Consider the following 25405-nt stretch of genomic DNA (forward strand, 5'->3'; position numbering starts at 1 on the left):
TGCTCATTTTCACTGGGCTGGCTCAGGGGGCTGGGGTGCGGGAGGGGATGACTCTGGCTGCTTCCTGGGAGCAGTGCAGCACGGAGGCTAGCAGGGAGCCTGCCAGCCCCTCTGCACAGCGCTGCCAACCAGACAGTCAACGGCCCGGTCTGCAGTGCCAGAGCCACCAGGATCCCATTTCGACCGGGTGTTCCAGTCAAAAACCGGACACCTGGTCACCCTAGGTGGGTGCCTGAGCCCTGGAGCACCCACAAAGTTGGCGCCTATATTTCCTGCCCTTCGGCTTACCGGGCTTTTGAAGACTCTCCTGGGTTGTGCCACTTTTCACCCCAGTCAGAACAGAGAAACAGCCAAGGACCTCTGGCCTGACACTTCCAAAATGCCAGGTTCCGCTGAATCTCTGCTCCAAACAGCTTTCAGCTTGCCTGCCACCGCGCTGCAGAGTGGGGGCAACTGGTGCATTAATGTGCAGCTGGGGTGTGCGCTAGAGCCACTTTGATCTTAGCTGGGCTGCTACACGGCCAGATTTGTCCTCAAATAATCGTTTTCTGCAGACTCCTGTTCTCAAAATCCTCTCCCCACGGCGGGGGAGGAGGACACCAAGGAGAGGGAGAAGAATAGAAAAAAGTGTAATGGAAAAAGCTCCTGCCTGGAGCTAGAGAGAGGCGACGCCTAGAGCAGTGGCTTTTTTCATTTGCAAAAACATAAAAATGTTCAAATGGAAATCTCAGACAAAGTCTGCGGACGCCCCTGGGGTCCGCGGACTGCAGGTTGAAACCCACGGGCCTAGAGGAACCTCCTGTTTCTTATCTTCGAGCAGAGGTGAAACACTGGGGAATAGAGTGGGAGTCCGTCTTCTGAACAGCTCCACCTGCTGGCAAGCACACTGTGAAGCCACAAAGAGAGGCTGGGGTGGGGTGGAAAAAGAGGAGCCTCTATGCTTGGAAGATGAGGAGAAATAACCCACATGTAATGGACCACCAAGATTCCGGTGCTCATGTGGGAGGATCCTCATAAGGCTGAGAGCTTTCTATCAGTGTAAGTTTCCTTCAATACCCTACCACCAAAAAGGCTGCAAGCACCTCCTGCTCCCCAGACACCACCTCCCTTGCCCCTCCTTCCAAATTTCTACTCTCCAGTTCCTCACCCACCAACCCCTCTTCCGCTAAAACATACCTTAGTGTAGGGCTGCCAACAGTCCCATATTATAACTTATTTAGATTAAAAAATTGCCTGCCCCATACTAAATTAGCACAAGATCCTGTATTTTGACATATTAAAAATAATATCCCTCTGAAAATATTGCAAGCCAGTTTTTATTACCTTATTTTCCAATGATATTAAGTTTCTAAAACTAGACAATGTAGTACAGAATCAATTCCATGATTTACTGAGCCAATGTACCTACTTAAGTTGAATTTATAAAAATGGAAATTTTGCCTACCTAGCGGCTAACATTAGCTGCAGCACCATTTACACACATCAGGTAAACAGATTCAGCAGGGTAAATGAAACAGCAGGAACTTCAGACAGTCCTGGGCTTAAACAAGAAAAAATGAGACTGTATAGATATAAAGGTCAATGAGAAAGAAAGTACAACAGAGATAGTTCCGGTAAAGCTTTTTGTACATGAATTTGCTATTGGGCATAGAGGTGAAACTGATGTAAAGCAGCATTACAGCAACTGATAGACATAAGAAAGCATACAGGCCAAAAGTATGACAACCATTAGCAAATTTTTGGTGACTGCAAACGCTAGAAGTGACAGAATTGCAGCATAGTGTGGTGTTACAACACATAGGAAATTGCAATCTTTTACCATACAGTTAAACACAACCTGCGTTGCAACAGCATGGTCAATGGCAATAAGCTTGCAATTCAAATATTGTTAAAACATTGTCTTGTGCAAGAACCAAGGCAGAGCTATCAGTGACCAATATTTTGGCCCCAAAGTCTGTGAGGGATTGTTTACAGGATTTATCACCACCAGACCATCTCTTGTGTACCTCAAGTAAAGGGAACAGAAAGATGTGCTAATGTCCTTGTGATACTCTACCATGTCACATGGCGTTCAGTGCAAATTGTTCAATTTTTATGAAGACGGTGATGAATATACAAGAGGTGTTCATCCACGCCAGCCCTGATGACCCCATTAAAAGGGGGTCATGCCCACAGTTTGAGAACTGCTGCAGGAAGATCCAGTCTGCTTCTCACATCTGGACCTCCCTCACAGGTAAGGTAAGGAGAAGCAAGAACTGCTGCTGGGCAGGTGGGCTCAGTCTCATGCCTGCCTGATTGAATTCTCTGTTCTGCACTCAGAGCCAGAAGGGGGCATAGGGAGGGAGCTGAGTCGGCTCCTAGGAGAATCTTTCTGCCTGTCCGTGCAGCTGCCTCCTCTCTGATTAGTGAAGGATGAGGGAGAAGCATGCCGAGTGCCACGCTAACACAGCTCAAATCCCCAAGATTACCTCCCTTCCCTCCATATGGGGGGTGATAGTTAGCAGAGAGAAGCAGCATTGTTCTCCATCTCCTGTGCTGGAAAATAGTGCGGTATAATCTATGGGTGTACATGAGTTAGTCAAAGCCACGATTAGTAACGTGTGATACACAAGACTTCAATTAGAGACAAATGGAGACTAGCCATCGTTTACCTGTAATCCTCCAGATTAGAAAAGCACTAATTTTTCAGCATTTTCCAGATGCCTTTTTATTTATTTTCTTAAACAATACGATACAATTACTTGAAATAAAATTCCTGGGCTATGTATGAGTTTGGTAAATAATCTTTGGTTACTCTGGGCCAAATTTTCAATAGTGCTCAGCATTTTAATCTGGACCCAGTTAAGTTCTAGGCACTTTCAAAAATCTAGCCCTTCTACATTAAATTTTGAAATGCCGTATTTCCAACTCGATAACTAACTATAGTATTAATCTATTTATGTAAGTTATGACAACCAATCCTATCACAAGTTTGCTATTGCCATGTAACAACATTCCAGAGCATCTGAACAGTGACAGAAAAGTTCTTTATAAATGGAATGTAATAAATGAGAGGAAAAGTGAATGGTGTGAAAAGCAGGAGTGGCTTAATACAGTACAGTGTATTCTGTATGTTATAACTTAAAACATACCACCAAGCTGCCTCTTATTAAATAGGACTGCCAAACAAGCTGGCAACTCATAATGCCAATAAATCAAATACAGCTATAGTATATAGATACCATAAACCATTTTTTAAAATGTGTCAGTATATATTTTTTGTTTAGGTACATATACCTCTGGCGTTCAGTGAAAAATTCCAACAAGAGGAAGCCAAATTCACTGGCAAATCAGGAAACCTTTATATGCAGTCAGCAACAATCTGTGAGGTTATATATTAGTGGAACCAGCCAAAACATTACAAAGTTTTAATTTCCCAGAACAAAAAGAGAAGGGTCACATGCTTTTCTGTAGGCCACAAGCATTGCACACACCAGGGGCTCCTTGCATTCTTCCATCTCCCTCCTGCTGCCCCCAAACTGCTTGTGTCATTCTCCCTCTATTTCAGGGATTCCTCCTGTATCCCCCACCCCGCATCTCAGGGCTTCTGTATAACCTCATTCCCTTCTTGCCCCAGGCCAGGGTCCCCCATTTCCTGCATGCCCCCTCCATTCTTACGTCCTTTCTTTCTATCTGGGAGATAAATCAGAGTGTCAGCCTTTTAAACTGCATTGGAATGAATGGTAGAGCTGAGATTGGGGCGGGGTGGGGGAGGGGGAAGGTAGCTATTCTTGTGCTGGAAGGTGTTAACGGCTGCCATCAAGCATTGTTTTGAACTATGGACCATTATGTGCTTATGTGCTCTTTCCAAAGAACAAGTTATGGTCACATTAGTCCCATCAGTAGCCCCAGTGCAGTGTGGAAAGCCCATTATCTCAAAGCCAGCAATTATTCTGATCGCTTCACAAACCTCCATCAGTACAACCCCTCCCCAGTTGACTTGCTATTACCAAAATGGTTAGCCATAGACCTGTAGTAGTCTGGGGATAGCCTGCTTCCAGACGGCTATAATGATCTGCCTCTGGACCTGCCTGGTCTCCCCTCATGCAAACTGCTCACACTGCTCTAGGAACATCTGCTTCTTCATGAGAAAGTTCTGGAACAACTGCTGGTCATCCCAGGTCCACATGACAATGCGGTCCCACCAGTCTGTGCTTGTGGCCCTGCTCCAGAAGTGTCAATCGACATATTGTGAATCTGCAGCTATGGCAACAGGCATGAACTGCATCAACTCGGTTGCAGATGCCATGGCTATACCCCATTCCGAGAAGTGCTTTCAATAAAACAGATACCTCTGCTGTAATGTCCACCAGCACCTCACAGCTGCTCTGCCAGATTCCTGAAATAGGAGTGAAAGTGCAAGCAGGAGAAGGTCTTCTATCAGTGCTGGATACATGGTGTTGTCTCCAGTTATAAGGATTGTGGACACCCAAAAAATGGCTTGGCAGGCCAAGAGCACTTCCAGTCAAGTATGGTGGGTTGGACAGAAAGTCTCCAAAAATGCATTATGAACCAAGCCCTAGGGCAGCTACAGCTAACAAAGGCACTAAGAACCTTGGATATGCCCCTAGAAATCACAGTGTCTTGCAAGCACAGGCTTGGAAAGAACGGGTTTGCGGGCACAAGTCACGTGGACCCAGTGTAGAAATAAGCTTCAACAAGGTCAATAAGGCTAAGTGTGTTTAACCAGATGCAACGGACTCCATGTGTTCCTCATTTCTCCCTTCTGATTTTCAGCAAAATCATTAGGGTTCTGACCATTGATATCAAAAACATTCCCTGAAATTTTGGAATTGATCAGATATTGCATTCCAAAGTTACAGCCAAACAAAAAATGCCATCGAGTTGAGCATAAGACCTCACTTCACTTGGCCATTTATAAAATAACCTTGAGTATCTTCATTAACCCTACCAGGAATAGGTAATATTTTTTTTCTAAAATGGAAAAAAAACATGTCTTTTGTTACTAGCTATTGCAAGTTACTGTTGACCGGAGAAAAGTCAAAGCTTGAAAACTGGGTTTAGGAAAATGTGGGAAATTTTAGCCATGAAGAAAAAACTAACTAACTAAAAAATTATGCTTATTTATTTCTGAAAATATAAGTGGGTCTTGGTAGCCATCTAGCGTCAACCTTTTCTCCTTAACAGAGTTTTGTTGCACTGTTTATATTTTGTTCCATTTCTTATTTTACTTATTTAAATCTATATAATGTATTTTGTTTGACCCATGTAGCCTTACTTATGTCTTGGCATATAGAACACTTAAGTGAAAGTCATTTACATAGTTCACTTGTTCTAATAAAAATATTCTATTTTTTAAAATTCCATGTGTTGATGGAGAGGGAATCCTTGTTCTGTGAGCTACATGAGATGCTACTCATCAGAAAATAAAAACATCTCCTCCCCCGCCACTATATTTAACTGTAAGGAGGAAGCTCTTGTTGGTAACAGAACCAGTATTTTTGGAAACACATATATCAGAGATTAAATTGTTTACTGTCCTAAAATCCCACAACTCTTCTTAATCCACCATGTTGTTTTGTTCTTTTATACTGCTAGCTTCAATATCTTTTCCCCACATCCCCCAAGATGAAGAACAGTGATATCCAGAGGACAGCTAACCCTCACTTTTTGCTTAGAATTCTCATGCCTGGGTTTCTGGACAAGTTATTCTTCACACTGTTATTATATTATCCACAACTGAATGGTATTCCGCAGCCTAGTGGAAAAAATCCATCATCTTGTTCAACACAAAGATTAAACTGGTAATCAACCAGTAAGGTGAATGGATGACTTGGACATATGGAAGACCTTGTAAAAGGTCTTGGGGGGGAGGGATAGCTCAGTGGTTTGAGCATTGGCCTGCTAAACTCAGGGTTGTGAGTTCAATCCTTGAGGGGGCCATTTAGGGATCTGGGGCAAAAATTGGGGATTGGTCCTGCTTTGAGCAGGGGGTTAGACTAGATGACCTCCTGAGGTCCCTTCCAACCCTGATATTCTATGATTCTATGATGTACTGACAGACTGCCAATAAGGAATTACTTAAATATGAAATATATGAATCAGCTAGTCCAGTTGATATACATAATTAGGAATGGAAAGAACTGGCTAATGAACTTACCAACAATTTACTTCTGTAAAACAGATGTGGGAGGTATCTAAATGTGAAAAGAAATCATAGTAATATAGTACTGTGTCGAAAAATAAAAAGGGATGGTACTTATTTGAATGTATTATTATTGCTGTTCAGAGATGAGCAATAAAAATGATGTGGGACCTGGTTTTATGAGAAAAAAGATTAAAAGAGCTAAATACGTATGACTTTGCTGAGCAAAGAGGAAGAGAGGGGAGACAACAATCTACCAGTAACTAAGGGCAGTAAACAAGAAAACAAAGGAATTATTGTGGCAAGAGGGAACTACTAGGAATAATGAGATGAAATTATAAAAACAGTAAATGTAGAACAAACACCAGGAAAAGCTTCCAATCAGGATGTGGAATAGTTTTCAAAGGGAAGTGGCAGAAGCCCTATTTCTTGCGACACTTATGATTAGACTGGAGAAAGCATTAACAATGAGATGGCTGGCTAATCTACAACCAGTAACTCTTTTCCATATCTGGCTTATATGGTTTTAAGTGCAATGGTTTTTGAGCACACATCTCTTTTAAACCACAGCAAAAATGAAGATGAAGAGAATAGTATTACCCATTACTACTTACCAGTCCTCAGTGTAGAGGGTAGCCTACTTTGTTTAAAATCAGGTTTTATAAAACTGCAGAAAAATATTTCAATTAATGTTTATAAGGGTTTGAATTTAAACTGTCCCTTGCAGAGCACACAACCCAAATATTGCAGCACTATATTGGTCACTGTATACGGAAACCAGAAAGTGGAGATGACTAGTGTTTTCATGGCCCAAACTGAGCAAAAAAAACCAAAACATAAATAGCAAAGAGGACTTTAGATGTAAATGTCTATCAGTCACCATTGGTAGGGATCTTTAAAAATATTTTTAATCGACTGTGTGAACATCTGACCTAGTTTGGTAGTATCTTCTTTCCATTTCTTATTTTAGGATGCTTAAGATTTGGATAAATCTAATAAGCTCAGTCCCATCCTCTTCTCAAAGATTTTGAGCAGAAATGCAAGTAAGATGTTTCCCCCCCGTTTTTATATATCAAACTTCAACAGAAATGTTCAATAGACCCTGATTCAGCAAAGTACTTTAGCATCTGCTTAACACTGTCTCACTGACAAGAATTTATTAAGTAACATTTCTTCCATACGAACACTATTTTATTCAACCCATTTCTGAAGAACTTTCACTTTAATTTGCCTCTTTCTGAATTAGTTGTTTCTCATACAGTCATGAAACAAGCAATAAGTAAATTACATATTTTAAAAACAATTTTATAGTGAAACAACCAAAACCAGGGAACAGTATAGGTAAAAAAAAGCTTTAATATGAATTTGGAACTTTTTTTTTCAACTATGTACATTAACACTTCAAATGTTGGAAGCAGAGGCTTAACCAGAAGAGATTACCTGAAAAAGGGTTTTAAGTGGCAGTTTAAGTCAATTAAAAGGGTCCTTCACTTATTTAACCATTATCTTACATTTTCTTTTAAACAGGGAAGGCATGTTACAAAGTACTCCCTTGCACCTTCTCCAACCTTCACCACCAGGGCTGAACATTCTGAAGTGCAGCAGGTTTCACAATAGTTCCATTTTGATTTCTCTGTTTCCAAACCTAAGGTCTCATGTTAGGTACACAAAGAGCACTAAGTGCAAAAACAAACAAATTAAAACCTTAACATACATTGGTTTTATGCATTTATTTTTTGCTAAGGGAGCACGTTTTGGACTATGGAAAAACACGGAAACCAGTAATTTCAACATATATATCGCAATCCTTTGCTGTCCCCAGAAAACCTCATGCCTGCAATTTTTTTATATAGAGAATGAACAGACGAATCTGTTTCTATTGTTGAATGCCCATAACATTTAAACAAAAATATTTTTCACTTCCTTGCAGTTATGAGTTTGTGACTTTTATTTCAATTATACCACTGATATTGCACTGCATTTTCAAGTGTGGAGCACATAAACATTAAACATCCAAATGGAATGAAAGTCAGAGTGCATAATTATCTTGTGAACTGATAAACTTAACTGTGCAATGTAGAAGTCAATTGCCTCAGTTAAACAGTTGTTAGCCACATTAAAACACTATGAAGACAGACAAATCCTTAAAAATCCCACTCTTTTGCAAGACATAGACTTGCTGGAAGACTTAATACTTTAAAAATATCAATGAGATGATTATGAAGGAGACTCTTAGGTTGTCAAGACATTTCTATACCAATATTGCCTACAAACACTATGCTTTATCATGCAGTTGACACTACTTGGTTTAGAAAGCAGTGTTCAAGGGCCGATACAAGCAGAGTTAAGTTCCAACTATTTTCACTTCCCCAAAACAGGATTTTTGCAGAAAAATCAGTCTTTTCTGCTGCAGATACCCTCCTTCACAACACCTTATGTTAAACCCCCTTAATACTCTATTTAGCTGTTGAGGCTCTCTATCACTTGCAGAAAGGGAATTTACTTTCTGGTCTAGTTGCATTGCCCCCAGACAGTGAGTTTATTGAAATTTTGGTCTTCAGTTGTTTGAACTACAGCTGGTTTGGTCTTCAGGAGATACAGAGACAGGAGTTTCATCAATTCTGGGACGTTTAGATGCTGGGGGATTGTGCACAGGATCATCAGAGGGAGAAGGTATCTCTGAAATATTGGAAAATAACGAAATTCACTTAGTTTGATTTCTTGTTTATTATTTTTCATTTAAAAAAATTAAAAGTTAATTTAGCATGCATGAAAGATGCTGAGTTGACAGCCGTGTATACCAAAGTCCTTTATCCACTGTACAGGCATCGTGCAGGAGCAGCAGTGAAAACTGGCTCGTAAAACCCACCAGTCTGAAGTGGAGGTGAATAACTCAATGCCTGGGTGTTGAGACTGACAGCCAAGATTCTAACTAACATCAACTGTGTTGCTGATGACTAATGTGGACATCTGTCCACTAGCAACTGGACTGAGAACAATAACTCACTTTATATTGTCCAAAATAACATCAAGCAGCAGCTTCCAAAACTGAGTTGGAGACACAAGTTTCTGAATTTGTCATTAATCCCTCTGTATTCATGTTTGAACTAAAACTTTCATATTTACCAAACTAGTCAAAGATCCATAATAATGTAATTTGGAATGAAATGGCTGAGCAGCGAATCTTATATATTATGACCAGAAAGTGGCTTACCATGTTGAATTGCTTCTGAGGAGGAAGGTGTGGACACTAGATTTGTGTGTGTTGAGTTCGACGTGTCTGTCTTCAGAGGAATCAAGTTTATTCTCCTTAAAAATAAAACAGAGATACAATTCAACTGCTTTTAATACCTCACTTCCACAAATTCTTCTTTGAAAGGTACTGTATAGTATAATTATTTATAAATATATTCCACATGAGGATGGACTACAAGCTGTCAAGATCAGTATCCCTGATCAGGCCACAGTACACCTGGTGGATGAGCTTTGTGGTTTTGTCCTCACCCACAACCATTTCAGACTTGGGGACAACTTTTACCTTCAAGTCAGCGGCACTGCTATGGGTACCCGCATGGCCCCACAGTATGCCAACATTTTTATGGCTGACTTAGAACAACGCTTCCTCAGCTCTTGTCCCCTAGCGCCCCTCCTCTACTTGAGCTACACTGATGACATCCTCATTTTATGGACCCATGGGAAGGAGACTCTTGAGGAATTCCACCTGGATTTCAACAATTTCCACCCCACCATGAACCTCAGCCTGGACTAGTCCACACAAGAGACTTCCTGGACACTACTGTTCAAATAAGTGATGGTCACATAAACACCACCCTATACTAGAAATCTACTGACCGCTACACTTACCTACATGCCTCCAGCTTCCATCCAGGACACATCACACGATCCATGGTCTACAGTCAATCCCTAAGACACAACTGAATTTGCTCCAATCCCTCAGAGACAAACACCTTCAAGATCTTTATCAAGCATTCTTAAAACTACAATACCCACCTGGGAAAGCGAGGAAATAGATTGACAGAGCGAGATGGGTACCCAGGACAGGCCCAACAAGGAAAATAACTGAACACACTGGCCATCACATACAGCCCCCAGCTATAACCTCTCTAGCACATCATCAACGATGTACAACCTATCCTGGAAAATGATCCCCCAATCTCACAGACTTTGGGATACAGGCCAGTCTTCACTTACAGACAGCCCCTCAACCTGAAACAAATACTCACCAGCCACTACACACCACACCACAGAAACACTAACCCAGGAACCAATCCCTGTAACAAACCTCGTTGCCTACTCTCTCCCCATATCTACTCTGGCGACACCATCAGAGGACCCAACCACATCAGCCACACCATCAGGGACTCATTCACCTGCACATCTACTAATGTGATATATGCCATCATGTGCCAGCAATGCCCCTCGGCCATGTACATTGGCCAAACCGGACAGTCTCTTCGTAAAAGAATAAATGGACACAAATCGGACATCAGGAAAGGTAACATACAAAAGGCAGTAGGAGAACACTTCAATCTTCCTGGACATTCTATAACAGATTTAAAAGTAGCCATACTTGAACCAAAAAACCTCAGAAACAGACTTCAAAGAGAAACTGCAGAACTAAAATTCATTTGGGCTTGAATAGGGACTGGCTGGCTCACTACAAAAGCAACTTTCCCTCTCCTGGAATTGACACCTCCTCATCAATTATTGGGAGTGGACTACATCCACCCTGATCAATTGGCTCCGTCAACACTGGTTCTCCACTTGTGAGGTAACTCCCTTCTCTTCATGTGTCAGTATAATAATGCCTGCATCTGTAATTTTCACTCCATGCATCTGAAGAAGTGGGTTTTTTACCCACAAAAGTTTATGCCCAAATAAATCTGTTGTCTTTAAGGTGCCACTGGACTTCTTGTTATACTTATTTAATTACTGCTTCAATTAACTACAGTGGTATAGATGGGCTTTACACACACACACACACACTTTCCCTGGCTACCTTTGGTATGGGATATTCTGAACAGAAAATTTAACTCTTAAAGACAGAAATGTTTTAATTTTTAGATACACTTTCCTTGAATGAGTATGTGGATATAGAGCAACACAGTACTTGATTCTTGACTTCAAAAACATGTTATATATATGAAAGACATTTTTAAAATTAAAATTGGCCGCAAAAACCAGGTTTCTACTCTGCCTCTTAAGAAAGTCCTTCCACTGTACGGGCAAGTCCTTTAACTGTAGTTGAATCTCTTATCTATACCTCCACTGGACAGTTCTGACTTTGCATCTTCTGGGGGAAATGCCAATTTTCTGCTGGATTACCCTTTCTTCGCAGATGTTTGTTGACAAGCACTGTTTAAAAAAATTACACTTCCCCAGCAACTTATTGCTTCTGCTTTTCTTCTGTTAAATTTACCAGACATGCCATTTAAAAATTAAGTATAAAAAATGGGGCAGAGTGTGACAAACAAGGTAACTAAACACTTCAATGTTTTCTTTTTATTTTTGCAGACAGCTGTCTCTATGTTATGGCACAAAGTCACAGATATGTAAGGTTGGAAAGGATCTCGAGAGGTCATCAAGTCCAGTCCCCTGCACTGAGGCAGCAAATATACCTAGACCATGCTTAACAGGTGTTTGTCCATGCTGCTCTTAAAAACCTTCTGTGATGGGGATTCCACAACCTCCCTTGGAAACCTGTTCCAGAACTCAACTATCCTAATATCTAACCTAAATCTCCCTTGCTGCAAATTAAGCCCCTTACAACTTGTCCTACCTTCAGTGGATATGAAGAACAATTAATCACCAGCCAGTTTAACAGCCCTTCCATACTTGAAGACTTACCAGGTTCTCTCCTAGTCTTTTCTCAAGACTAAACATGACCAGTTTTTTTAAACCTTTTCTCATAGGTCATGTTTTGTGAACCTCTTATTTGTGTTGCTCTCCTCTGGATTCTTTCCTATTTGTCCACGTCTTTCCTAAAGTGTGGCACCCAGTACTGGACACAGTACATCAGCTGAGCCCTCACCAGTACAAGCAGAGTGGGACAATTACCTCCTGTGTCTTACATCTGACGCTCCTGTTAGTATACCCAAGAATACTATTAGCCACTTTCTCAATTGCATCACATTGTTGACTCTCATGCAATTTATGATCCACTATAACCCCCCAGATCCTTTTCAGCAGCACTGTTGCCTACCAAGTCATTTCCCATTTTTAGTTATGCATTTGATTTTTCCTTCCTACATGCAGTACTTGAACTTGTCTTTACTGAATTTTATCGTGTTGAATTCAGACAAATTCTCCAGTTTGTCAAGGTCGCTTTGAGTTCTAATTCCATCCTCCAAAGTGCTTGCAACCCCTCTCAGCTTGGTGTCATCTGCAAATTTTTAAAGCATACTCTCCACTCCATTATCCAAGTCATTAATGAAAATATTGAATGTACTGGACCAAGGACTGACTCCTGAAGGATCCCTCCCAGTTTTAAATGGTATTTATGGGATAATTATTTGAAATCACTTGAGCTCCGCTTATCGATTAACCCAGTATATAAAGTTTTATGGGGAGATTTTTAACGACAGAAGTTGGAGGAAAGAGCCCAACTGGAGCTGGGGGTTTGTGCCTTTGAAAATCTCCCTTTTATGGAAAATATGCTTTTAGTTTTTGTATATCTTCAATTTGGAGAATAATCCCAAGTAAAGCCTAAAATGTTAAGCCATCAAATTCTTTAAACTACGATTCATACAATTTCTCCTTAAGCTTGACTGAGCATGTTTACATCCTTGTGTGTACATGCAGGAAGAGCAGAACATAAAACAAGCTTGCCTGGTCTTGGACACAGTTATCGGAGTAATTTATTGGACTAACTACACCTCAAAGCCCACCTGGTCTTTTTGGAATGCATTCCTTCTCAGGTCTCAGGCTTCTCACCATCACCTCTTTAGGGGTGGAATCACACAGTTCTCCCACTCTCAGACAGGGCCTTACGCTGTAGTCCCCAGGTGCCAACTGTGATTACCTCAGCAGGCCTGATTTACGTTCAGTTTCTTTAGTTCTGTTACCTTCAGGAACAGTGGCCAGTGGTTAAAACAGTGACCACACAACTTTCTCAAAGCAAAGTATTTATTTAAAACAAAAGTATTTCAGAGTAAAAGTCTTAAAACTATAAACTGAGTGACTATATTCATATCTAACTTACCAGGAGTCTATCCATCTTCCCCATGGTGATCCTGGCAAGTCTAAGATTCCTGTAGACACCTCCAAGACCACTAAACCCTGGGTGGCATATCTGTTTCCTTAATAACACAGTTCACACCCCTCTTCTTCAGGGAGTGTCCTTTAAAAGCTGCTCAGTCTTTTTGATCACCCCCTTTCCAGAGACTAAGTCACTTGTTAACTATGTACAACCCTTTGACCTGTTAGCTCACAGGACTAGCAAAACAGCTGTGTATCTTTGAGCTGGAGCCTGGAAGTAGGCCATTGTCCTCTAATTACCCCCCATGTGTTTGCTGGAAGGCTGCTTATCTAGAGCCACTGTATTGCTTTCCTGATTGTTTTTCCAGCAGCCCTCTATTAAGTTAGATCAATATATTCACAACCGTAAGTCCAAAAATCCTACATAATATACATTAACTTTGCCAACTGCCTCACTGAGATCACATGCAGCATTCATAAAGCTATTACATATCTGTATTCTTAGATTATTACATAAAGGCTCAACATCCACCACAGTCTACATTACTGTCACTACAGTCTACATTATTGTCACAAAAAGGGACAGTGGATATTTTCATTTTAATGTTCTAATAACATTTCCAACTTAATTTTAGAAAATCTCACCAACAGCAGCACATCAAAGTGGCACATGTAAATAAACCAAAAGAATGTGAAGCCCCTGACTGCAAACTCATGCAGTTATTCTGTGACTACATTTCCGCTTGCCTGCTATTTGATAACTTGAAATAAGACACTCACTGAAGTACCCGTGTATACCACTGAAGATTCTGTCTTTGATTGTGGGAATTGGGTCAGAGATAGAACCAGTTGCATCCACAAGCACCAAAGAACAACACGCAAGTTCAGTGTTTGGATAAAAATATATTAAATGGCAAAAAAAAAAAAAAAATTTAACGCAGAGTTAAGGTTGCCCAGTAATAGCTTGTGTCCTTCCAGGATGTTGAGTTCAGCAAAACTCAAACTTCAGAAAACCAAGAAATACAGAGTTAACAAACGCCCATGTAACCTTGACTCAGCCCCGCTGGAGCTAGAATAGCCACTGGAAATAATCCGCATGCACTGCAGCTGCATTCAGCGTGCGAGATGTAGCTGTATTGAATGGTGGAGGCAGTAGGTGGTGCAGGTTGGTAGAGGTGTGTTTGTGAGCTGAGGAGATGGGGATTAGTTTGAGGAGTGTCACAGAGAGCTGTGCTTGTGATATGAAGAAATCAAGGTTTGCACCCACCACATATGTACAAGTAAAGGAAAGGGGAGCACGTGTACCCTGCGGAGCTAGTCTGCATTATTTTATTGCAAAACTGCATAGGTTTTCTCAGTAGCAAGGCATTGGGGGGTGGGAGGGCAGCGAGCAGGTCTTGCCATAAGACTTGTCAGTAGTGAAGTGAGATATGAGAGCAGACCATGAGTTTACTGCTGGGTAAGGGAAAACATAAGTGCAAATGCTATCCTTTGAGTAAGTGTGCAGTGGTTGTTAAATTTCACAAATGTGGTGGTGTTAGGAGAGCAGGCTGAAGTGTTTGAGTGCAGGGCAGGTAGCTTCTTTCCTGTGCAGTGAAAAGTCAGAGTGTTACTATGTGCATTATGGATGTCTGGGGGCACCAGTGTACCGTAATTCTGTATTTCCTGGTTTTCTGCAGTTTGAGTTTTTCTGAACTCAAAGCTCTGGAAGGACATGAGCTGGCACTGAGAAACCTTAACTCTTCATTAACGAAGGTTTTTTTGCTATTTAATTTCCTAGGTTATTTTTTTAAACAGAAAGTTGCAGTTGTACATAGCATGCAGGCCAAGTGGACTACCAATCCTGGCCCTATACCCTTCTCCCCCCACCACTCAGCCCCACTAACCAGCCCTGTCCCTTCCTCTCTGGTTGCCCTCCCAGCTGGCCCCCCCACCCCATTTTGTCCAGGCTTCCCCCCCCCCACACACCATATGCAAGGTGAGTGGGGGATGTTTCTGATATGTTCATGTGCCAGTGTACCCAGGTTTGCAACTGGACCTGGTCTTGGAATCCAATCTTCCCCCTATGGATGACCAGAGGACCACCAGGTTCTTTTGAGAGCCACCATAACTTTCTGAAAAGGAGCTGTATTCTGTGTACTGTTTGGTCAGTCTGGGTTTTCCCTCATGGCTCCCACCCCACGTATTCTCAGTAGGTGTAGCATCTACAGATCGACCTGTAGCATAGGAGGCTGAGAGAGGTATAAAGTGGCCCATTTATCCCACTGTGATGGTCTCACCTGAATTAGAACACCTCAAGGAGATGAATATGACCTGAATCAACAGCTCTGAGACACGTGAACTGGTCCATTCATGTCAGTGGGTGTTTCCATTCCCCCATTCCCAATGCTGGAGAGTTTCTGATGTGTGTCATGCATGCCCATCTTCAGCTCCTCAACCCAGTGTCAGAGGTGTGTTCAGTGTTCTTGGTGCTTTGAGTATGCCTGTTCTGAGCTCCCCACATCCTGGTTCACAGAAGGGGGTAGGGAAAGTGGCTCAGACTGCCTCAGTAAGGCAAGCCTGCCCCAGAACATGGCTCCCATTAGGGAGGCAGACCCCCATAGATGGGCAGGGGTCCCCAGATCCTGGTACACACATGGGGAGCAGGGCTCAGACACTCCTGGGGACAGGGACCCCCAGATCACAACTCACCTGAGGCGGGGACAAGGAGAATGGTTTAGACCCCTCCCCAGAATCTGGTTCACATGAAGGGGATCAGCCCCTAAAACATGGGCAGGGATTCCCTAGATTCTGGGCACATGCACAGGAGGTAGGAAGCAAATCTCAGACACCCCCAAGGAGGCAAGACCCTCCCTACCCCAGCTCACATGAGGGGGAGCAGGGAGAGGGGCCTCCATACCTTTAAAGAGGCAGGAGGCCCTCAGATCTTGAGGTACACACGAGTGGGCAGGGAGTGAGGCTCAGACACCCTGGGAGTAGGCCCCCCCCGCCAGAACCCAGTCTCACGGGGGGATAGGGACCCCCCCCAAGATCCTAGCACTCATACAGAAGTGGAGAATGTGGACTCACAGGTACCCTGTCCCTATTCTCTCACTAGATCCCATGCCATTCACCCCATGGATCCCTCACCTGCTACCCCCAACCTTTCACCTCCCCTACCTCCCATCCCCACTTATCCCCCTCCCCACAATGCAACGCTAACCTGTCTCACCACTGCCCCACACATACTGCCCCAGCAAGCATTTTTCACCCCCCAAAATAAATAAAACCTCTAAGATGGATTTTAGCAATATGCCACCAACCTCTTCTAAATTTCTGTCCAAGGGAGGAGGGTGAGGGACTCAAACTGACATTGTCTGGGTGGATCAAGTTCATACAACTACTGCTTATCCCCTGGAGCTATCCAGCTAGTGTGAAACTTTGAAGGCTAATAACTAAGACTGCGAATTTTGCACCTCTGTGAATTTTGCAGCACTAGTGTGGCTGACCCCAGGACCACCCCAGCAGCTGGGGAAGCCCCAGGGCCAGCTGCACTGGCTGCTGCTCTGGCAGCCGGTCCTCAGCACTGCCCTGGAGCAGCAGTCTGGGACCAGCAGCAGCAGGGCTGTGGGCCACCCACTGCCTGGACCAGCAGTGGGACCCTGTACCACACCCCCTCCAACTGAAGCATCACCTGCTCTGCTCCCCCGCCCACCCTTTCCCCCAGCAGCAGTCTTCAGGAGCGCGCCCATCTGTGCAGGTAAGATTTAGTCACAGGTATTTTTAGTAAAAGTCACGGGGCTGTGACTTTTTGGTTATTGCCCGTGACCTGTCCATGACTTTTACTAAAAATACCAGTGACTAAAACGTAGCCTTACTATTAATCTGTTAAATCCTCTGTCCATGCATGTGTGGCACAATCTATTAGTCGTGCAGATAGATTGGTGAATTGTCACATGTCTAACTGCAGAAGTAAAATCTTTTTCAAGTAAAGTTTTCATCTGATTTTCCCCAAAGGCCTGGTAGGTGCCCTGCGCTCTGCTTGGGTAACCCTCAGTGTCTGGGATTCTGGGCGATGAGCTGAGCCTCTATTTGATCTGTATTTGAGGTTTACAGAATTATAGGTTGCCAGAATCTGTAAATTTTAAGAAAAGCTGGAGGGAGGGTTTGGGAGAAGGGACTGTATGTCAGAAACCCCTTAGTTAAATGGCCCCAAATTTGGATTGCTAACAGAATCCCACATCCCCAAGAGGTACACCAAATTTCAAGCCAATCTGAGTAACTGTAGATTTTAGGTTTCAGAGTAGCAGCCGTGTTAGTCTGTATTTGCAAAAAGGAGTACTTGTGGCACCTTAGAGACTAACCAGAGAGCTGTAGCTCACGAAAGCTTATGCTCAAATAAACTGGTTAGTCTCTAAGGTGCCACAAGTACTCCTTTTCTTTTTGTAGATTTTTAGAACACTTTAGAGTTGAACAAAAACGTGTCTTAACCGTAACCATAACAGAGTTGTCACTCTGCTATAATTAAGGTGCAAATTTAGGAACTTAAGTCATTTTGACTTTTCACTTGGAGTATAAATGGAACATAAGGGTAATGAAAAATAGCTACAGAATTACTTTTAAACCTCGATACTTCTAAACAGCTTGTTTTAGCCTTCACATTTATCACAGGAAACTGCAATATAAATCTTACCTTGGCGTCTTACTCCAACCGTGTAAAGCATTTAGAGTAATCCTCCTGGGTTGGTTTATTTTAGCACTTTGGCTGGATGGCTGCATGGTTTTCCTCTCGTCTGAGGATGAAGCCGGAATATTTTTGATGCCAAAAGGTGTTGAGGGAGAATCCTTGTGGGTTATTATTGCTGCTGGTGTTTTAGGCTGGAGTGTGAGATTACTTGGATCCACGGTCCTGTTCGGAGGGGTTCCATCAACTGGCCTGGGGACTGGGGAGACAACCTTCTGTGACTGACTCTTCTTCATTTTCTTCTCTGTTGCACTAGCGGTCGTGACACACAACACCGGTTTCTCTTTCAACGGTACTCCAAGCTCATCCTCCTCAAATGTCACAAAAGAGCAGTATCCATCCGTGGAAGAAATAGCAAGAAAGGATCCATCGCTGGACCTGTTTATTTTTTTTCAGAGGGAAGAAATCTGAGAAACTGAGCTAGTCCTGACCACTCTCCCCAGAAACATATCCCATGTCAATCATACAAGTTGCCCCATCCCCAGCTAAACGTGTAAATGTAAATAAACCTGAAATGCCCTGAAAGACATCATCTAACTCAAACAATCAACAGTTCAAGAAGCGCAGCCTTTCCAATTAATTTAGTTCCTCTGGCTTTGTCTGTGGTATGGAATAACCCATTACTAACAGTAGGTGGGTGCAGCCAAAGTGATACTGAATACAATTTAACTGCAGGTATACAGTTCAGCACCTTTTAACCATGATTTCTGACATGGTGCTGAATGTGCTTTGCCCTAATTTACATCATAGTTAAACTGTGTTCAGCACTGGTTTGGCTGCATTTCTTGCCCTTTGTGCTGGCAGTGGGCAAAGCACTGCAGCAACAACATGAACAGGCCCTTGCCATTCACTTCACCAAACAGTGACCTCTGGTGAATTAAGAAATCTTAATTTTCTGTTCACGTTCTCATGCAGCCCCTCTTCATCATCATACATGAGCATCATTGACAGGTTTTGAAAGAAGCCCCGTATCCAGTCCTCAGCTGTAAGGATAGTGACTACAGTACGGACCAGTGGTTCTCAACCTGCGGCCCGCTTGCAGCGCAATCAGCACACGGCTGCGGCCCATGTGACATCCTCAGGGCCATACAAGCAGTATATATACTGTGTGGATGTGGCCAACATAACACAGGCATATGCAGTCCACAATGGTAAATAGGTTGAGAACATCTGGTACAGACCCTAGAGAGGAAGGATGGTCCAGTGATTAGGGCTGCAGTCTGGGCCATGAGAGAGCTAGGTTCAATTCCCAGCTCAGCCACAGACTGAGAGAGAACTTGGGTAAGTCACTTGGTTTTTTGGTGCCTCAGTTCCCCATCTGTAAAATGTGGATTATAGCACTGCCTTATCTCACAGGGGTGTCATGAGGAAAAATACATTACAAGATTGCAAGGCGCTCAGGTACTATGGTAACCATATAAGTACAACCGATTGATAGATGTGTAAAGCAAGAAATAGAAGGATCCTCAGGGTTCAGAGAAGATAAGAGTGACAACTCACTCTACCATGACAAATCTAAAGGATCTGTCAATTACCTACCATGAAATGTCACTCAGAGTATGATAATGTATGTTGGATACATAACCAAAGGGAAAGGACTGCTGTGTATCATAGAAAAGCACAGAATCTTCTGAAGCAACAGCAAACACCAACCGATAGGGCAGATTTATTAGAGCAGGGATTGACGTCTGTGAAGTTTCATCTAGGAGTACAAAGAACACAACACTGAGAAAAATCACACACTATTATAATGATACTGCTTGTACTAACTTAATTAAATGCTTGAACAGAGTTTTTATCAATGCAGTGTATCAGTACCAACATTCTGGCTGAGAAGTTGGCACTTGTATTATATAACACTATTTTCAAGTATATACAATTTTCTGGAAAAGCTACTCTTTGGACTTAAGTTTCTCCTATTTAGTCTTAGCCTAAAAGGTTAATGGTTGGGGCAAAGTTCGGTCTTTTTGGCTTTATTTAAATTATTCAAGTGGGAATGACAATCCTCCAGTTAAACTATTCAGAAGCTTTTTTTGCACTTTAACTCAAGGTCTGAATAATCAAATCTCAAAATTTACTTTAACTCACAATCTTACCGAATTTATATAAAACACAACTTGCTATATAATCCATTTTCTCCCTGAATTTCATTTCCTTTTGTAATTTTTAAATTCAACTGTTGGCTAATCTTCTGGACTAGGATTAGTTCTTTGCATGGCTAGAGGACAAACACACCGAAGCAACATTTTTTGCAGCTGGTGCTAAAAGGTAAGCACTAACTGGCCTTTATTTGCAGCGGTGCTGAACACACAGGTCCCACTGACTTCCATGATGATGCCTTTGAAAATCAAGCCACTTATTTAATTTTAGGCATCTAAATTTGTACATTTGTAAAGATCCAATTTAGTCTGGATCTTTCGCTTTCATGAGAGTGTTGTGGAAGCAGCAGCGACACCTCTGCTTAATAAAGGACTGACAGATTGACAAAATTCCATCTAGTTCTCTTCCAACAGCATCTCTGAAGGTTATGGTGGAAAAAAAACGGCACTAAGTAATAGGATCCTGTAAGGGATACTATCATTTGTGACTTATACACATCAAAGGAGAGGGCCTTATTGTGCTCCAGTTAGAATTGAGGAAATCTGTGCCTTTTAGGAAGAATGGGAATAGTCTTGTTTAAAAACCCTAGGGTAAAATCCCGGCCCCACTGACTTCAATAGGCTCAGGTTTTCACTTCCTGACAGCCAGTTATTGTGCAGTTTGTGTACAAATTTCCCCTCACCACATCTCGGCCAATGAATCCCAGTCTTGACCAGCAACACTAGTGCTATTTTAGTCTTAGCTCTCCTGAACAAATATCTCCAACTGTTGCAAACTGTGACAAATTTTGTAGTGGTTCTGTGATGTGGGCAATCAGGACTAAAAAAATATTTTACTAGGTGATTCCTTAATGCTGGGCCAAGTTATTTATGTTTATTCACACCAGTGACTTAAAAAGTTGTAGGAAAACACCAAGCCGTGTTTCTGCAGCATAAGAGGCCAAGTGAGAACATTTATCCACTAAACCAAAAATCACTCAAAAGGCACTTAGTGAATTTAAGGCCTTAGAATCAGCAAATAGCTTCTCAGATGTGGTACAACAGTTATCCTGAAGGAATGTTAAAAGGCTGGGACATAAAATAGTATGATCTGCAGCAACATAGTCAGGTTTGCCTTCCAGCAGATTTCCTGTAAAAGAAGCTCCCCAAAAGGATTTATGGTACCTTTCTTATGTGCTGGTCTCAACTCAAAGTAGACCGGACAGCACCGAACAGCTAGAGTTGCCTTTCCAGGACAGGGCAGGTGAGCTATGGGCCTATTAGAAAGAAGAAATGTTTCAGAAAATGGCATGTGAAATGGATATATACACAAACACACACACACCCCCATATATATATTTTATAAAGAAAATTTAGGTATATTAAACCCTACCTTTTAAGATTTTTTCTCGAAAAAACATATGTAGTGTTGGTTACATTCTCTCCTGATTCAACACAGCCAGCTGAGAAAATAAAAAAAGTTTCAAAGCATTACTCATCAATTCAAAGGTACTAAACACATAAACTTACATCTATAAACATTTTATTTCCCAAGCATTAGCCTTAGGGCAAAGGGCCAGGTTTTTGTGATCTGACCACAACTTGAAAATGTATCCCAAATACTACTTTAAATCTATTTTAGTTTTCCTTATATACTGCTCCAACATGAGCTTCTCTTCACTTTTGCAAATGGCTGCAACATCAATGCCTATGCAGGTAACAGACCCCGCTTTGTAGTGTTGGTCTTATTAACAGATCAGAATGCTTTTAAGAAGAAGGACACAAAGGAGCAGAATCAGAATAAGTCAAAGAAAATACTCCTTTTTTGGGGGGGAGGGATAACTCAGTAGTTTGAGCACTGGCCTGCTAAACCCAGGGTTGAGAGTTCAATCCTTGAGGGGGGCATTTAGGGATCTGGGGCAAAAATTGGGGGTTGGTCCTGCTTTGAGCAGGGGGTTGGACTAGATGACCTCTTGAGGTCCCCTCCAACCCTGAGATTCTATGATTCTGACAGTGCGACATTATTGATATACCAGGAATTTCATAAAGAATGCCTTATGCAAGTGTTAACACTACACTGAAGGTCTGAGTTTCCTGCTGTGGGTTAATAAAATGTCAAACTGATTGCAAATTTATACAGATACACACACTGAATTTAGCCTACTCTGTAAAATAGGGAACCACAGGCGGCTACCAGCAGCAGCATGTAACAAGAACAAGATACTGTTAACCCCTCTTGCTGCTGTAGCAGGTGGCTATATTCTGCAACATGTCCACTTTTTGAAATGTTAGAGAAACATGATGTTCCTGACACAAGGGCAAAGTGCCCACCCAGGGCTGCCACATGCACCTGGTATATCTTCCTTTCACGTACCTGGAGTGAGAAGCAAAGAGCCGTCAGGAGTAAAACTAAGCCTGCGGAAGAATGATTTCATGCTGTCATCATGAAACATCCGATAGCTTCTCACCTGTAACATTTCAAAAGAATAAATTTTTTTTTTTAAAATATCTCTGAAAAACACCATTAATTCTAGTCAATACCTTTATCTTAAAGTGTGACAATCAGCTGGTTATGCGATCCAGATTAATGGGTCTTTAGTGGGTCTTAAAGAAATTTAAGATTTTACTACCTCCAAATTGTTTTTGTAAATTATTATTTTGGGTGGTTTCAAATCTCTATGGCTAATGGTAGTCTCCCTGGATCCCTCTTCATATACTGATTAGCATACTTCAAAGGCATATTAGACTTGACTATTCCTCTCCGTTCCCTCTATTATGTTATTATAGCTATTTAAATTAGTCACCAGTAAGGGAAACATATGAAGATACATTTTATTTACAGAGTAGCACTATTGCTTGGGTATAATAATACTAAGAAAGAAAAAAATGCAATGTGATGGATCCAAGAAATTCAAATATAAAGAGAATCAAAAATTAAATAAAGACATGGGAAGACTATTTACTATTTTAAGTAAATAGTCAAGTTACACATTAACTGAAACTAAGAGCCTGTCCCTTAGGTAATCTTATTTTAACTCTAATCCTAGAGATTTAAAAATGCCCCCTCAGATCCATTTTAGAGCTGTTTTTCAGTATAACCAAACCTGCTTAAGCTACTTCCTAAAGAAAAGAGATATGCATTCTTTTACAGACAACTCCAAAAAGTTATTTTACTATCATTCAGAATTAATTTGGGAAAAAAACCTCTTCTGCTTCTCTCCTGGGATTTTGAACTTTTTACCAATATATTTTCACTCAAAAATTATATTACACCCACCAGATGACTGCAAGCTACTGCATTAGTAATAAAAATGTTAATGCAATATAACTAGGGCTGTCAAGCGATTAAAAAAATTAATCACGATTAATCGCGCTGTTAAACAATGGAATACCATTTTAAAATATTTTGGATGTTTTCTACATTTTCAAATATATTGATTTCAATTACAATACAGAACACAGTGTATAGTGCTCAGTTTACATTTATTTTTTATTAAAAATATTTGCACTGTAAAAAAACAAAAAAAAATTTTCAATTGCAAGTACTGTAGTGCAATCTATCATGAAAGTTGAATTTACAAATGTAGAAGTAAGTAAAAAAACCCTGCATTCAAAAAATAAAACAATGTAAAACTTCTAGAACCCACAAGTCCACTCAGTCCTACTTCTTGTTCAGCCAATCGCTCAGACAAACAAGTTTGTTTTACATTTGCAGGAGATAATGCTGCCTGCTTCTTGTTTATGATGTCACCTGAAAGTGAGAACAGGCATTCCCATGGCACTGTTGTAGCCAGCGTCACAAGATATTTAGGGCATTTGGCACATAAATATTCATACGTCCCTTCATGCTTCAACCACCATTCCACATGCGCCCGTGCTGATGACTGGTTCTGCTTAATGACAATCCAAAGCAATGCAGACCAATGCATGTTCATTTTCATCATCTGAGTCAGATGCCACCAGCAGAACGTTGATTTTCTTTTTTGGTGGTTCGGGTTCTGTAGTTTCTGATCAGAGTGTTGCTCTTTTAAGACTTCTGAAAGCATGCCCCACACCTCGTCCCTCTCAGATTTTGGAAGGCACTTATTTGGAAGGCATAGATTTTTAAACCTTGAGTCAAGTGCCATAGCTATCTTTAGAAATGTCACATAGGTACCTTCTTTCAGTTTTGTCAAATCTGAAGTGAAAGTGCAGTCAGTGGGTCATCATTCTAGACTGTTATAACATTAAATATATGACAGAATGCAGGTAAAAGAGAACAGGGGACATACAATTCTCCTCCAAAGAGTTCAGTCACAAATTTAATGAACGCTTATTTTTTTTTTTTTTTTTTTTAAAAACGAGCATCAATCAGCATGGAATCATATCCTCTGGAATTGTGGCCGAAGCATGAAGGGGCATACGAATGTTTAGCATCTCTGGCACATAAATACCTTGTAATGCCGGCTACAAAAGTGCCATGTGAATGCTTGTTCTCACTTTCAGGTGACATTGTAAATAATAAGCAGGCAGCATTATGCCCAGTAAATGTAAACAAACTTCTTTGTCTTCACAATTGGCTGAACAAGAAGTAGGACTGAGTGGACTTGTAGGCTCGAAGTTTTACATTGTTTTGTTTTTGAGTGCAGTTATGAAAAAATACCTACATTTGTAAACTTAAACTCTTTCACGATAAAGAGATTACGGTACAGTACGTGTATGAGGTGAATTGAAAAATACTATTTATTTTGTTTATAATTTTTACAGTGCAAATACTAATCAAAAACAATAATATAAAGTGAGCACTGTACACTGTGTTCTGTGTTGTAACTGAAATCAATATATTTGAAAACACAGAAAAACATCCAAAATATTTAATAAATTTCACTTGGTATTCTATTGCTTAACAGTGCGATTAAAACTGTGATTAATTTTTTTAATCGCAATTAATTTGAGTTAATTGCGTGAGCTAACTGCGATCAATCGACAGCCCTAATTATAACTATTAATAACCTTAAGAGCTGCTGCCTGACAGATATCTTTGAAATTATTCCATTTAAAAGAAATTCTGTGTACAGACTATTTTTTGCTTCTCACCCCTTGAACTTTACTCAAAGGCATTAGCATTGTCAATTTGCTAAATTGTAGGAGCAGATGAACTTGCAAGAGGCAATCACTAGATGACAATGTTATCTGTGATAGTCACTTCCACAGTAAACTAAAGTCAGAGAAAACAATAGGAGGAAACATCTTCTATTCCAC

At 41.3% G+C, this 25405-nt stretch overlaps 1 protein-coding gene across 3 annotated transcripts in view; it reads right to left on the minus strand.

The window, feature by feature from the left end:
- Positions 1-7332: 7332 nt before the first annotated feature.
- CHAF1B (chromatin assembly factor 1 subunit B) overlaps positions 7333-25405 on the minus strand; it is a 31467-nt gene continuing 13394 nt past the window's right edge. For all 3 annotated transcript variants that reach the window (XM_074946523.1, XM_074946543.1, XM_074946533.1), the window contains exons 9-15: positions 22539-22632; positions 21558-21627; positions 21350-21441; positions 19626-19788; positions 18036-18464; positions 9360-9454; positions 7333-8824 (exon numbers count right to left, since the gene is read on the minus strand). In XM_074946523.1, coding sequence (XP_074802624.1) covers positions 8703-8824; positions 9360-9454; positions 18036-18464; positions 19626-19788; positions 21350-21441; positions 21558-21627; positions 22539-22632 — 1065 coding nt within the window. In that variant the 3' untranslated portion in view covers positions 7333-8702. The remainder of the gene's footprint in view (positions 8825-9359; positions 9455-18035; positions 18465-19625; positions 19789-21349; positions 21442-21557; positions 21628-22538; positions 22633-25405) is intronic.

The sequence above is a fragment of the Natator depressus genome, chromosome 1, assembly GCF_965152275.1.
Source record: "Natator depressus isolate rNatDep1 chromosome 1, rNatDep2.hap1, whole genome shotgun sequence".
Taxonomy (NCBI): Eukaryota; Metazoa; Chordata; order Testudines; family Cheloniidae; genus Natator; species Natator depressus.